The sequence below is a fragment of the Gadus macrocephalus genome, chromosome 6 (genome assembly GCF_031168955.1).
Source record: "Gadus macrocephalus chromosome 6, ASM3116895v1".
NCBI classification, from domain to species: Eukaryota; Metazoa; Chordata; class Actinopteri; order Gadiformes; family Gadidae; genus Gadus; species Gadus macrocephalus.
Window position 1 is genome coordinate 21,342,242 of NC_082387.1, and position 13,943 is coordinate 21,356,184.

At 45.0% G+C, this 13,943-nt stretch overlaps 1 protein-coding gene across 1 annotated transcript in view; it reads right to left on the reverse strand.

Annotated features, from left to right (window-relative positions):
- The window catches only part of ncs1b (neuronal calcium sensor 1b), a 14,431-nt gene extending 4,124 nt beyond the window's left edge, over positions 1-10,307 (reverse strand). Inside the window, 5 exon segments of the mRNA XM_060054974.1 lie at positions 668-834; positions 4,551-4,575; positions 8,423-8,552; positions 9,452-9,533; positions 10,169-10,307. Of these exon segments, the coding sequence (XP_059910957.1) occupies positions 668-834; positions 4,551-4,575; positions 8,423-8,486 (256 nt within the window). The 5' untranslated portion in view covers positions 8,487-8,552; positions 9,452-9,533; positions 10,169-10,307.
- Between the last annotated feature and the right edge of the window lie 3,636 nt (positions 10,308-13,943).

The following is a 13,943-nucleotide window of genomic DNA, read 5'->3' on the forward strand; positions in this document are numbered from 1 at the left end:
GGGGGCTGCTGCTGCCATAGGCCTGTTCTACCCTCTCAGCCAGCCTCCATTCCACAAACACCCATACCCCTTACAAAAGAAAGCATTGATTACAGCCATACATGGCATACCTTTAGAATTGGGGTCTGTCTGAATAGCATATATGTTAGGATTGCAATTATTGTTAGTGTTGTTATTTTAAGATACTGAGGGCAATCAACGCAATTGTATGTGTGGTACAGGATCAACTTCCCTCCATTACTTATTATAAGTGTACCCATACAGCTCTAAACACATATTACATAATAGTACAGTTTAATTCAGATTTTATTGATCACATTATTGAATCCCCTATCGGTCAGCATTGACTACAGGTATTTCAAGGTTATGCATTAGCTATGGGATAAGTTAAGAGTTACGCATTGGGACTTTAATTATCTGTATTATAAATCATGAACATTCATTCTCATAAATATATTTCAATATCCATTCAGCTTTTTATATATTTGTTTGTGTTACATTTGGAAGCGCACATGTACTCTGTATTGGACGGTATTCAATTTATTCAACCTCTGTCTTTGCCAACACAATTTCAAAATGGCTTCCGGTTATTTATAGCAACACTACAACTCTATCCGGGACAATATCATTAGCGGCTAATAGCAGCCAAATGGTCGCTCCCATTTACATCTCTAGCCAGCAATCCATTTACTAACCTTGTTCTCATCAAAGACGTTGAACACAAAGGAGGCGAACTTGGTGGGATCCCCGAACGGAAAGAACTGCTTGTAAATCTTCTGGAAGCCGACAGCATCGAGTTGTCCACTTGGACAATCCTTAATAAATCCTTTATACCTGTAAGAAAAAGGTAAACAAAGTAGGTAATGTTGGGGGGTGTAGTATAAATATAGAATGAATATTGTGTAAGAACAAACGACAAAAACTACCAAAGGATGAATTGTTCAGGCACTACACATCACCGAAACATCCCTCATGCAGTCAGCGTGAGAAAAGATTCAGATAAAAAAAGACTGAAAAGCTACTAGTGTTGTTGTTAGCATTCAGAGCCCAGGGTGCTGATCCAATAAGGGGCCAGAGTGTTTAATCAAATGACCCGGCACTACCGTCGGGCTGATAATGTGCATAACTGAGGATGGCTGTGTGCCTCCTCTGCCCGCCTCAGGAGAGGACACATCCAGAGTGACTTGACATCTCGGTTAGCCCTAAATATAGAAGCATTTCATGAGCAATTTCAAAAGCAGTCACTCAGAAGGTGGGCGGCTTCTCCCCTCGTACGGCACACACAGGGGCTGGTCTGACGGGCCAAGGCGTGAGGAAGACGCTATTTAAATAACCAGATGAAGAATGGATCATTTAATAGAAGGCGAAAGGTTGGTAGAAGGTCATTCTATAAAGAGATGGTTGTTGTGTCCTTGCTATGGACGAGCGAGTGCGGGCGAGTTTGATCTGCGTGAAGCAAGTTCTTTCCGTGCGTCAGTCTTTGCTGCTTCTACTGGCGCCTGGGCTGTAATTAAGACCAGGGAGGGAGTGCTCTAATGTTGAGACGGAAGCTTGGCACGTCTCTCTCTCTCTCTCTCTCTCTCTCTCTCTCTCTCTCTCTCTCTCTCTCTCTCTCTCTCTCTCTCTCTCTCTCTCTCTCTCTCTCTCTCTCTCTCTCTCTCTCTCTCTCTCTCTCTCTCACTCTCTCTCACTCTCTCTCACACTCTCTCACACTCTCTCTCACACTCTCTCTCACACTCTCACTCTCACTCTCACTCTCTCTCTCTCTTTCAATGTAGAAAAAAAACTTTTCTACTTTTAATCTGCAATGCTTTTAATGAAGCCAGCATCCCCTCATCCTCGTTGTCAAGGAAACGGAGACGGAGAGAATCTCTGGGAAGCAGCGGCAGCAGGGAGAGTTCAGCAAGAACAAAAGAGGAGTGTGCAATTCGCATTATCTGGAGAGATACCATGGAGTTTCAAGGTATTGCCCATTACCATGGGGGATTTCATCAAATCACTGTTCAAAGTGCAGCAATAGCAGTACATGATGATGTTTTGCCAAAATGAATAGAATAAGTATGATGTGAAAAAAGTCACACCTTTCTCAAGCAAATTATTTTGCCATGACTTGTAAAACGTCATTCAAAGCATAAAGATAGGATGGTACGTTTCACTTTCAGTTGGTTGGTTAAAAAATACAAATTAAAGGACTATATATATAGAGTGCTTTTCTAGTTGAATTGTTCATATTTACCCTGGTATTTCAGTGGCCCTTCAAACAATGCAAGCTGTAGCCTTGGGGATCACTAGTCTACAGCTATGCTGCGTGGTTCCTCCTCTATACTTCTTCAAACTGTTATAACACGTGTACGCACGCTCCAGGTTGGCTCAGGTGTTTCCATGCATCAGTGGTTTGCATGACCGCTATCTAAGTGTCGCTCGTGCATCTCCTTCTGTCCTCAACCGCAACACGCCAGACATTGACACTATGAATCAGACCGGGGCCGGGCCAACGTTGCCAGACTTGAGGATGAAATATTCATTGCTGGCTACAGCATCTCCAGTTTTTGGCCACTGCCATCAGCGCCACCAACACCACCGAGGCTTCTGCTAAAGTGTTGTCTGTGGCTTCTGCACTGCTTTCCTTGGCAGGAGCATAAGTGTGCGACGGCATTGATTTGTGGCGGGCCTCCCCTCAGCGTACTACCACTGTCCCCTCAATAAAACAAAACTAAAATGAAAGAAAGCAGGGGACATAATGAAAGCACGGCGCAGGCATTTATCTAACCTGGCTAATTCTGTTTCGTGTTCCATCCGCGTCCCCTGTGCTCTACTTACACACCATCTGCCATATTCCCCCCTGGTAAAGTTCCCTCTCATCATCCCTACAGGCAGCATCGCCGCTGCTGATCTCTGAGGAGGTGCTCATGGGAGATCTCTACAGAAAGGCGTGCGCAGAGTGGAGACCGATAGAGTGAATGAGAGTGGCAACACAGCCTGATTAGGAGGATGGAGAGAAGGAGGGAGGAATATGAGGAGGCGGGATGGAGGAGGCAGGGAGGAAGCTGATGAGGAGGAGGAAGGAGGGAGGTAGGAGGATAGAGGGAGGGAGCAAGGCAGCGAGGGAGTGAGAAGGCGAGGGAGTGAGGGAGGGAGGAGAAAGAGGAAGAAGAGGATAGAGGTGATGATGAAGAGGGCAGGAGGGTGGGAGGAAGGGAGGTAGAGAGGGAGCCAGATAGGGAGGGAGTGAGTTTAGGAGGGGAGGGGGAATGCGGGAGAGGATGAGGGAGGGAAGGAAGGAGGGAGGATGGAGGGAGGAAGGGAAAGGAGAAAGGGAGAGGAAGTAGAAAGAGGCAGGAGAGGAAAAGAACAGTATTCTGCCTCAGGAAACTAAAGCAGCCCTCGAGAAAGGCCATGTCCTGGCACACTGATGCCTAGAGGCATTTAATACCACTGCTGTTTAATACTATCGCTGTTGTGGACAGTGAACCACACACACGCATACACACACACACACACACACACACACACACACACACACTTCATGAACCCTCCAAAGGAGGGCGTAAAGGGTTAAAGAATGCCAAGGCACGGCTCTTGTCATGCATGCAGAATAGGGTTGCGAGAGGCAAAGGCAAAGATGGATAACTCGTGTGTAAAGATGAGAGAGAGCAAGATAGACGAGAGAGAGTGAGAGAAACCGAGAGAGAGCGAGAGAGAGCGAGAGAAAGCGAGAGAGAGCAAGAGAGATTGAGAGCGCATATTCTGCCCCCACTTCTGATGGAAGCTATTTGTTTACAACAATGGCCGTGCCATGGCATACAGTGAATGTAGGAATGGCAGATGATGCGTCCATCATCGCTGGAATGAAGCGGGTTGAATTGTGCGCTCCCTCTAAAAATAAAGACCAGGAATGCACAGGGCACAGCTAAACAATGCTAGACCTCGTTGGGAACTGTTGGTCATATACGTCCAGGAATGACCTCACCAACAGAATAAGAAACGGGAGCCCAGGTCCTCGGAAGAAGGAAGCAGGAGCAACCGAGTGAGCGGTAGAAAATGATCCAAGTCTTTCTAATTTTCTAATTGGAAAATTCTAAAGGTACATCTCTTATAATTATCGACCTTGCCGAGGCTCGTAAGGAGAGCTCATACAGAGCCTTGAAGAACGTCTGTGGAGCATCAAAGCACGTCCATTGTTGCCCCAAAAGGTAGTGGTGGGGTATTGCATCATTGAGGAGTTGGTTATCATTGTTATCAGGGTTGAAAGTCACTGTGTCTCTGTGTCGTGACGATTCAAAGTCAATCTATTTTCAGAACACTCTCTTCAGGGCAGCGGGAGAGAGATAACACATAGTACTCCGGCGTCTCATCTTTAAATACTTATATTCCTAGATATCGGGGGGAAAAAAAGACAACAGAAAAGGAAAAGAAGAGGGTTTCTGTATCTAGGTCAATGTTAAGCAACCATTATACTTCATGTTTGGCACAAAAGATAGCTTTGCAGATATAAGCCACACATCATGAATGGACAAAAACACTATGAATAATGGAATTACTTTACTCACCACTGCTGAACTTCTTTCTCTGTAACTGAAAGAGAAATAGAGTGAGATGAGTATAAATGCAAAGTGACCCAGAAAAAACACGATGTCTTATTGTGTAGAGACCATACTGTGACTTTGACGTCAGTGGTTCCTTTTCTAAAACACTTAGCTCCTAATACAACCCCACAATTGCAGTAGAAAGCATCACTACGCAACCTGCAGAACATCTCTTCATCTGGTGAAACGTTAAAGGTCAGAAGGGGAATGGAGGTGAACTGCAGGAAGAGACCATGAGTGAAGGTGACCAGCAGCATGCACAGGCCTGCACAAGCCACCTCATCTGCAATTCTCCTTTTAGCCATGGCTCTCCCTCTTCCGTCTGCTCTCTCACCCTCCAACTGCTGATAACAAGGGCTTGGTATAATTTGCATTGGTGTAACCCTGCTGGCCCTTTGGGGTAGGTACAACCCACGCAGTAGTCCAACACCTTCGACCTCAATCTGTTTCAGGCATGTCCGTAGCCAGCTATGAGGTCATTGAGGTCTGGCCCTTTTGTTTAACCCAATTACAACTGTATACAAAATCTGCGGTTTTGAACTTCTCAGAGATGAGTAAATTCTTAATTCAGTTGAGACTTGTTAATTTGTGTCCGCCGTGTGTGCCATTTGTTGGTGCATGCGCAAGCCCAGCACAACCCCCCCAACCCTCCCCCCCTCCCCAAGACCTCACTAATTGTAAAATAGGTATGGCAAGATGAACATCGAGCAAGGCTGAACTTTGGATTTTAAGTCTGTATACGACTGCTAGACAATGTGACCCTCTTGCGATTTGACCTGCCAACCAAATGTAAAAAAATGACATGGCGACATCTCAAGCCCTGGGACTTATTGAGAAGGGCTCCGGAGTAGACTCCAGCAGCTGACTCAACCCCACGGGCACGGACCTAGGGCAAGGGGCATGAATTCTAATATTGATGTCGGTATCTTGTCCCGACATACATACTAACACACACACACAATAGCCTCAACTCAATCAGGGATTCACTGAGAATCCTACCATGTGACCTATTCCTTGGTAATAAATGTCAAATCTCACAACAGTCTACCGAAGCCAAGCTACCGTTCAATTGGCCCTAAAAGTCAATGCCATCCAGAAAGTGCCGCCATTCACCACCACTGGGATTTAATAGAAAGGTCTTACATAACTCAGTCAGAGGCAATGGCCGGTAATGCAATCAGCCTCTGCTGGAAAGATCAGGGCCCTTCCTCTGCCCGTTGGCCCTCCAGGGGTCTGCTAGAACGCAGCCAGCTTGCATTCTGGGACACAAAGCCTCCTTCATCGCCCTAACTACCGAATTGTGGTCTTTCTAATGGGATTGCTGGTCTTTCCATGCTATGCCATATACATTTATAACTCCCTCGTATAACGGAGGTCAACCTTTAGAGGCTTTCTTTACTGCCAGCGGAGGAAACCAGCGTGCTAGCTCTCACTTCATTTTGCAATCATCGTATGATAATTATTCATTGATAATAATGATATCAATAAATTGAATTTCTATCTTCCGGGAAAAAGGTAAACAAAGACAATTTCACAACCATTGTGGAAACCCCAAGTCCACACAAAAAAACACCACAATGCTATCTGGGGAAATGCAGCCTCTCTTTAGAGTAGGTAAACATTTACAATCGCTTTCCTGGCCACAGACAAAAAGCAACCTTTGACTTAGACGGCAGACCTTCTCATGGGAGAGAGAAAAAGAGAGAGAGAGAGAGAGAGAGAGAGAGAGAGAGAGAGAGAGAGAGAGAGAGAGAGAGAGAGAGAGAGAGAGAGAGAGAGAGAGAGAGAGAGAGAGAGAGAGAGAGAGAGAGGAACAGAAACAGAGAGAGTGAGAGAGAGCAAGAGAGAGAGAGAGAGAGCAAGAGAGAGAGAGAGAGAGAGCAAGAGAGAGAGAGAGGAGAGAGAGAGAGAGAGAGAGAGAGAGAGAGAGAGAGAGAGAGAGAGAGAGGGAGAGATTGGTGGATAGAAGCAGAGACAAGAGAAGAAATGTTGAATGATCTGAGAGAAGCAGGAGAACAAAGCGAGGAGGGGTTGATCACGCCGGGAGGGAAATCTTGATGGCCCTCTTAGGGATGTTAACCAGATAAGACCCTAATTATACTATTCCATTCCCTGCTAAAAGAGCGCCATTAGGGGTGAGAGGAGAGTCTGCGGGTGAGGAGACTAGTGGGAGATGTGGGAGAGCAAGAGAGGATAAGAGGGAAATTGATTAGAAAGAGGGTTGGGGTGTGAGGGAGAGAGATAGAGAGAGACAAATACAAAGACAGAGAGAAAGATAGAGAGAGACAAAGACAGAGTCAGAGGGAGAGAAAGAAACAGAAACAGAGAGAGTGAGACTGAGACTGAGACTGAGAGTGAGAGTGAGAGTGAGAGTGAGAGTGAGAGAGAGAGAGAGAGAGAGAGAGAGAGAGAGAGAGAGAGAGAGAGAGAGAGAGAGAGAGAGAGAGAGAGAGAGAGATGCATGCAACGGACAGCACCAAACTGCCCCAGCCCAGCACGAAGCCCAATCTTCCTCCACAGCAATTTCCTGCCACAGCAGCCTCTCTTGTTTTTTCGTCTTGGCCAGACCCGCCATGAAAATAACGCTGTCATTAAGCAGCCATTTGCTGGTAACACCCACCCACACCTGCACACTGCACTGCACAAATAACCATGAGGCCTCGAAACAGAAGAGCCATGATTAATAACATAGTTATATATAGCAACCTTTAAGTATATATAGAGCGATCCATATCAATGCACTCATACGCGCTCTGTTGCAGGAAGAGCATGTTTTATTGTTGATGTCGATCGTTGCTCTACAGCCGATTAGCGATATATCCGATCTGTTTGGGGCTTAATGCGGAACGTAATGGAAATGATGTTTTGTCATTGTTTAGATACGATTTCAGTTCTGGAATCGAATTTAGATTCTTCTTTGTTTGTGTTCCACCAATGCTTAGAAATATTATATGGGTTGAGAAGACTATAAATACACTGAAGAAGAATTACTGGAGAGAAACTCCATTAGAAAGTCGAAAGAAGGGGAGATGGTAAAGCCACCAGCTAGGTTTTCTATTTGCATAGTCATGGCTCAACTCAGAGTAATTTAAAGATGCTGATTACGGGATTTCTCAGAACCTGAACCATTCCAAATCTGGAGCACAACATTGACGGAGCGATTTTAATTCACCAGGCAGCTGCTTTAACTGCTGACTTTCACTATAACCTATTGTTCTGTGAAGAATAGAAGCCTGTAATACCAGCAGGTGAGAAAGGCCATCTCCTCCATGTCCAGCATGTAGAAGAGTAGGACATACAAAAAGAGAATCCTTTTTGTTTTTTTTCCTAAAAAGCCTGGTATTTCTATAGATTTCATATGCATGCACTTCAAACACATACCAAGTCCCCTGTTGTGTCTTACATTTCAGGAGGATTCAATTTCACGCCATCATCTATTCTGTTCTCTTGTACTCACAGCAGTTCTTCCTGGTCAACTCTCTCATCTTTTCTGAACTTGCGTACACACAGTTGACTCCCGTCTATTCTCCACCTCATGTGTACTGCACTCACAGTACACTCTCATTTATTCTCTACCTTCTGTGTACTGTACTCACGGTAGACACATGTACTCACATTAGACTTTCATGTGTACTCTACTCACAGTAGACTCTCGTGTTTACTCTACTCACAGTAGACTCTTGTGTTTACCCTACTCATAGTAGACTCTTGTGTGTACTCTACTCACACTAGACTCTTGTTTGTACTCACAGACTTTCGTGTCTATTGTACTCACAGTAGACTCTCATGTGTTCTGTCGACTCATAAATTCTCCACCTGGTGTGACCTGTACTCACAGTAGGTCTTCCTGGTCAGCTCCTCCACCACCTCCGGCTTCAGCTTGCTGTTGGACTTCCCCATGGTGCGCCGCGTCTCTCCTCCTCGCTCCGCCCGGTATCGCCGCCTCCACCCCTCTGCTCTGTTCCTCTGCGCCAACACACAGACACGGGTCGGAGGAGTGGGGTGGGTTGGTGGTGCGTCAGTTTGTGTTCGGGGGAGGACCTCCCTGGTCTCCATTGGTGCTGCTCAGCTCAGCTCGCTCTCTGGAGGAGGCTGTGTCGGTGGTTGGAGGCCCCTGCATACTGCCTGGTCGCCACCCCGAGGCTCTCTGAACCGGCGCCAGTGTGGCTTGCGGGGCTTTCTATGGGCTAAGTGTGACTGCCTGCGTGCCCGGCCCGTCTGCCTCGCTCACTCCTACAGGGTTTCTACTGGGGGTTCTTTCCCTGGTGAGATACTGTCTGGTCGAGCGTGGTCGGCACTCAGAGGCGTCGCTGCTTTTCTTGTTTCCTAAGAGTAGAGCTGAGTTCCTCCTTTCTCCAATTTCAGTAGAGAGCAGAGGGTATTTTTTCTCCCACACGTCAAACCTCTGTTTGTTCACCCATCATTCTCCCTCACCCTCCTCCTCCTCAGCCACTTCACTCTCCTCAACTCCCTCCCTATACTTTGTCACTCACAGCGCAGTGTGCGCCCACAGCCACAGAGAAGATGAAATGTTGGAAAACAGATTTATAAATGCATTGCAATTGATTTACATTTACATTTAGATTTTCAAATCTCGATTTAGATATAGGTTTGCTCATTCAATTATTCTGGAAATGTATGGAAGTCAAATAAAAGAAGAACATAATTAACAAAAGAAAATATAATCTGTACAGATTTTCTGAGTGGGGTTCAATCGTGCAAAATGTGAATTGTTATTGGCCGAGGGTATTACAGTTTGGAATTTCTAGTAGTCATTACATTAAGTTGGATCACGGCCATAAGAACACACAATGAAACACAAAACACACAATATTAAACACAAAATAATGATAAAAGATTAGCACCTTTACTCCGAACACGTGGCATTCCCTCTGTCCATGGCCAACACCGCCCTCTTCGGATCTGCCGATGTGTTAAGCATGACTCCTGTGAGACATTACTATTTGGGATCATTTTCGGACAACGTGGATAAAACAGAACGGCAGCCGGGCAACAGGGACAATGATAGGTGCTGAGTGAGTTAATGGCGCGTCAATATTTGACTGACAGAATATAGATAGGCAGACAGTACATTAATACAATGACAGCAGCTACAATCAGCTGCGTACATTGAGAATGGAAAAGCGTCAAGACGAACTCCCGCTGAGCCACCGTTAGGCTACTCATGATGATCAAACAAAGCGTGACGACCTCAGATCAGATCGAACGACCAATGTCACCTGTCAGATGTGACGTTACTCCAGGGAAAAGCATGCATGCCATTGTGACAAGCGACCTGGAAACTTATGACAGTTCTAACCAACGTTAAACTTTATAATAAAACATTCCTCTGTAAATGTGGCGTGCTGGGGTGTTTAGTGAGCTAATACAGTGTGTTTGGTGAGAGCACGCGGAGAGCGCAGCAGGTGGGATATGTTGCTGTGTTCCACTACCATAGCAACGCAGTTCATGTCTACAGTGGTATCGCTTAACCAGCACGACATGCGTATTATCATTCACAAAGAAGACAAACAGAGATACGCTCAAATGCATGAGTGGACGGGTCTTGCACGCGATCCTACCTTCAATCTGTTAAAAGGTAAACAAAAAGGTGTCTTCCTCCGTGGATCTGCGGGCCGCCTTGATACGTCCGCTCTGCCCAACCGCGCGCTGAGTACAGCCGCTCCTGCGCGTGAAGCGCGCGCCGCGGCAAACCCTCTGCGCGAGCAGTGCGCGCCCCGGCCGTCGTGCCAAGAGGGCTGCCCGCCCCGCTGCCCCGGCAGTGTCACGTGGTCGGACTGAACTCGGCTCCAAAGCGACGTCGCATGCATCACCAGGACAGGCACCAATTTACTTTGCCCTCCTCGTGCGGCTGCCTTTGAGTGTGGAGGATGTCGGCCATGATGTGAAACCTCATTCCTCTTTTCTTCTCTTCTCTTTTTATTTATATATTTTACTTGAAACTCCTTCCAGGTCCATTTCCTGCGAACTCACCACTAAAATAAGTCACAGTTTGGAATTCATATTTGCGTATATCTATCAGTTTCAGGATAAACTGAACACATATTATGCCAGCCTGTCTTCTCTGCAGCCCGCCCCGGTATAGGAGGGTGTAATGGAAAAAGGGTCCCCACTGGAATATTATGGGAGAGACTCATACCATCACAGAAGAAAGAGGTCAGGGAAGGCAGAATTTGGTCTGGTTTGCTACTTTGTTAACGTGACGGGGGTAAACAACACCGAATCCCAGGTAGGCTTCAATAAAGTGGGCTATCCATCTGGAGGTCATTGTAGAGATGTCAACAGTCGACGAGACCTCTGTTTGACCTTACCTCGTCTTAAGGTCAGCATCGTCAGGCCTGACTGCGACTTTTTTCCAATGAGCAGGCCTGCAGCAATCACACAGTGACATAAAAGCAATCCATCGTAAATATAGCATCTCCAAAGTCCCTCAAATGCTGAAAACAACAGAAGACAAATGTTTTCTGGCGGAGTTAAAACACAAACACGATTTGTATGAAGGTAAGCTGAACCACTTCCAGCTTTGTCTGCGTGGAACAGTTTTGTTAAGTTTCAAGGTCTTTTTGCTATAGAACCACTTCAGTGCAGTTAAGGGACGTAATGATGCGATCAGTGCTGAGGCAGCCTTCAAGAGGAGGACGTCATGGAGCAGGTGGAGGTGCCTGTACAGCAGTAGTTGTCGTAGTTAAACGTTGTTTATACTAAGAGGTTTCAAAGTATCTCAATAGAAACAAACTTTTCTCATCAACATGCACTACAGTACACAACAGCGAAGAAATAATATCTTTAACGTTGGATGTTTTTGGATATTGATTTCCTGTCCATGCTAGAGTATGAGATGGAAGCAAATCATCTCATTGATGAGACGATGTGAAGGACACTAAAAAAGCAAGCAGGGAGCTGATGAAACAAACCCTCTTAAGCAACCATGGGAGGGTGTATCCACTTTTAAATGAATCCCTCAGTCAGTGGTGCCAAGCACTTTTAAGAGCATTTTTATTCATTGGTTATTAAAATAATCCTCTGCTTGACCTGCTGAGCCAAAACATGACGGGGCAGAAAGAGCAGCTGAAGACAGCTGTGGTGACAGCAGGCCGGGAGAATGAGTGTAAAAAATTATTTACATGCAATTTACATACAACACCACAAACACTGTTGTGTGTGTGGTGTTGTATGTAAATTGCAACAAGACCAACTGGATCTTACTGCACCCAACTGGCCACCGTTGAAGAGGGTAGGTCAGCGTTTGAGCAGAGCAATACACATCCAAATGAACAAAAACCAATCAGCACTAATTACTTGTAATAAGCAATTAGATAGACAAGACAATATTCAGCACTTGAACCGGCAATTCAAGGGATAACGATGAGTTACCACAGTCATCAGAGAATAATCGTACTGAAATAATGATCTCATTACGCCATTTAACATCTGTTCATATTCCATCAGCAGTGGGCCCCTGTCTCAGTACCACGTTGCCCAACACTGTGGACAAAGAGAGACAAGCCATACAGGGAATCATTTGACACCTCTACTTTTAGTCTTCATTTATTCATTCAACCTTTATTCAATTTGTCAGAGAAAACATTTAACATTTATTTAGAGATTGTATCTGGTCACCTGCTTTACCTGAGACGAGTGAATGTTTATTCTCTGCACAAGAAAATGCTCTAAATATCCTCTAACTTAGCCATGCCCCATATAAACCTCCATTATCTCACCTGGCCTGCTGGGGGTTCCCTGGTTTCAGATGTACCCATAAGCTTGGTATTTTCCCTCAACAACTAGTTTCTGTGTGAATCCCCATTTCAACGAATGGCTCTTAAACCACAAGTGCATAATTGACAAGGATGTGCTGTGAATTGCTCAGAGTTAAACCCCACAAAATAAGATCAGAAAGGCCTGTAATTCAGACGAAAGCTACATCCCTTTCAGCAGCATAATTGCAACCAACTTGTTTCCCAAGCATCAATCAGAGGAATCAGTTCACGGTCCCATATGGCCGCTATGTATATTTTAGAGCATCATAAATATACAATCTATTTCTCTGTCTCTCTCTCTCTCTCTCTCTCTCTCTCTCTCTCTCTCTCTCTCTCTCTCTCTCTCTCTCTCTCTCTCTCTCTCTCTCTCTCTCTCTCTCTCTCTCTCTCTCTCTCTCTCTCTCTCTCTCTCTCTCTCTCTCTCTCTCTTTCCGATCCTCTCTTGTGTTTGTAGTGTGCGTGTAGGTGGCTGCATGTGTGCGTGTGTCTGTGGTAGCCTGCGTGTGTGTTTTTATGTGTGTGTGCACTGCGCGTGTGTGTTTATTTCTGTGTACATTGCGATCATAAAGCTCTGTAGATCTAACAGGGGCATTATGTTTAGAGGTTCTGTTGTTAGTTGAAAATGGATGCTGGTGGAGACATGTAGACACCGGAGCGGCTGATCCAGACTGATTAAACCGTTTTCGTCCGACCTGCACCGTATGGGGCTTGTATGTGGTGCTCTAAATGCATAAACTATTCAGCCCCTGAGGACAGGAGGGACCACAGAGGAAGGGTAGTGTTAATCAATTTAAATTAGCGTCAGCTTGTTTGAGTGGTTTTGCTCATTAAAGAAATACATGATGTTCCAGGATGCTGTGCTATAATTTCTAAGGGGTGTGATTCACCCATTTCAAAAACATGGTAGAATGGCTTATTAATAAGAATGTTCAATTCTGTCCCTGTATCTACATAAAATAGTATATAGACCCAACATACTCTGAAACTAGGTAACAGAAATAGCTAGTTATCTTAATCTGGTTTTTTTTATGCAGAAAATACATAACTGCATACAATTTTACAACGAAGTATATATTTGGTAAAATGTCTAAATCAAAATAGTTTATAAAATGATTTAGATGTGGAAGATGTATTTTTGATTATGAAGTTGAGTTAGACATTTTAGTCACGAACATTAAGATATCTCATGGTGTTGGAGCATGAGGCCATCATCTCCTGGCTCGAAACATCTCCTTGCTCGAAACTCGCAAAAGAGAAGGAGAGATCGTCACAATATGCAATCCAATAGGCGGGGATGTAGAAAAACCTGTAAATTCCTGCCATCTAGTGGCTATATTATGACATTACAATAAAAGTGAAGCGCGTTTGAGACTGCGATATGGAGCCTATCATGACATTGAACTACTGAAAATACAGACAGCTATTGAATGTGCTTATTCCCAATCATATAAACAACAACATCCTTGAAAATAGGAAAGTTTTCCTTTCCTTTTGCCCGGAACCGTAACAACACAAACACGGCAAATAATTTTTCAAGTGTCTAAATCGATCAGGATGTATCCAGTGCAACATTAGT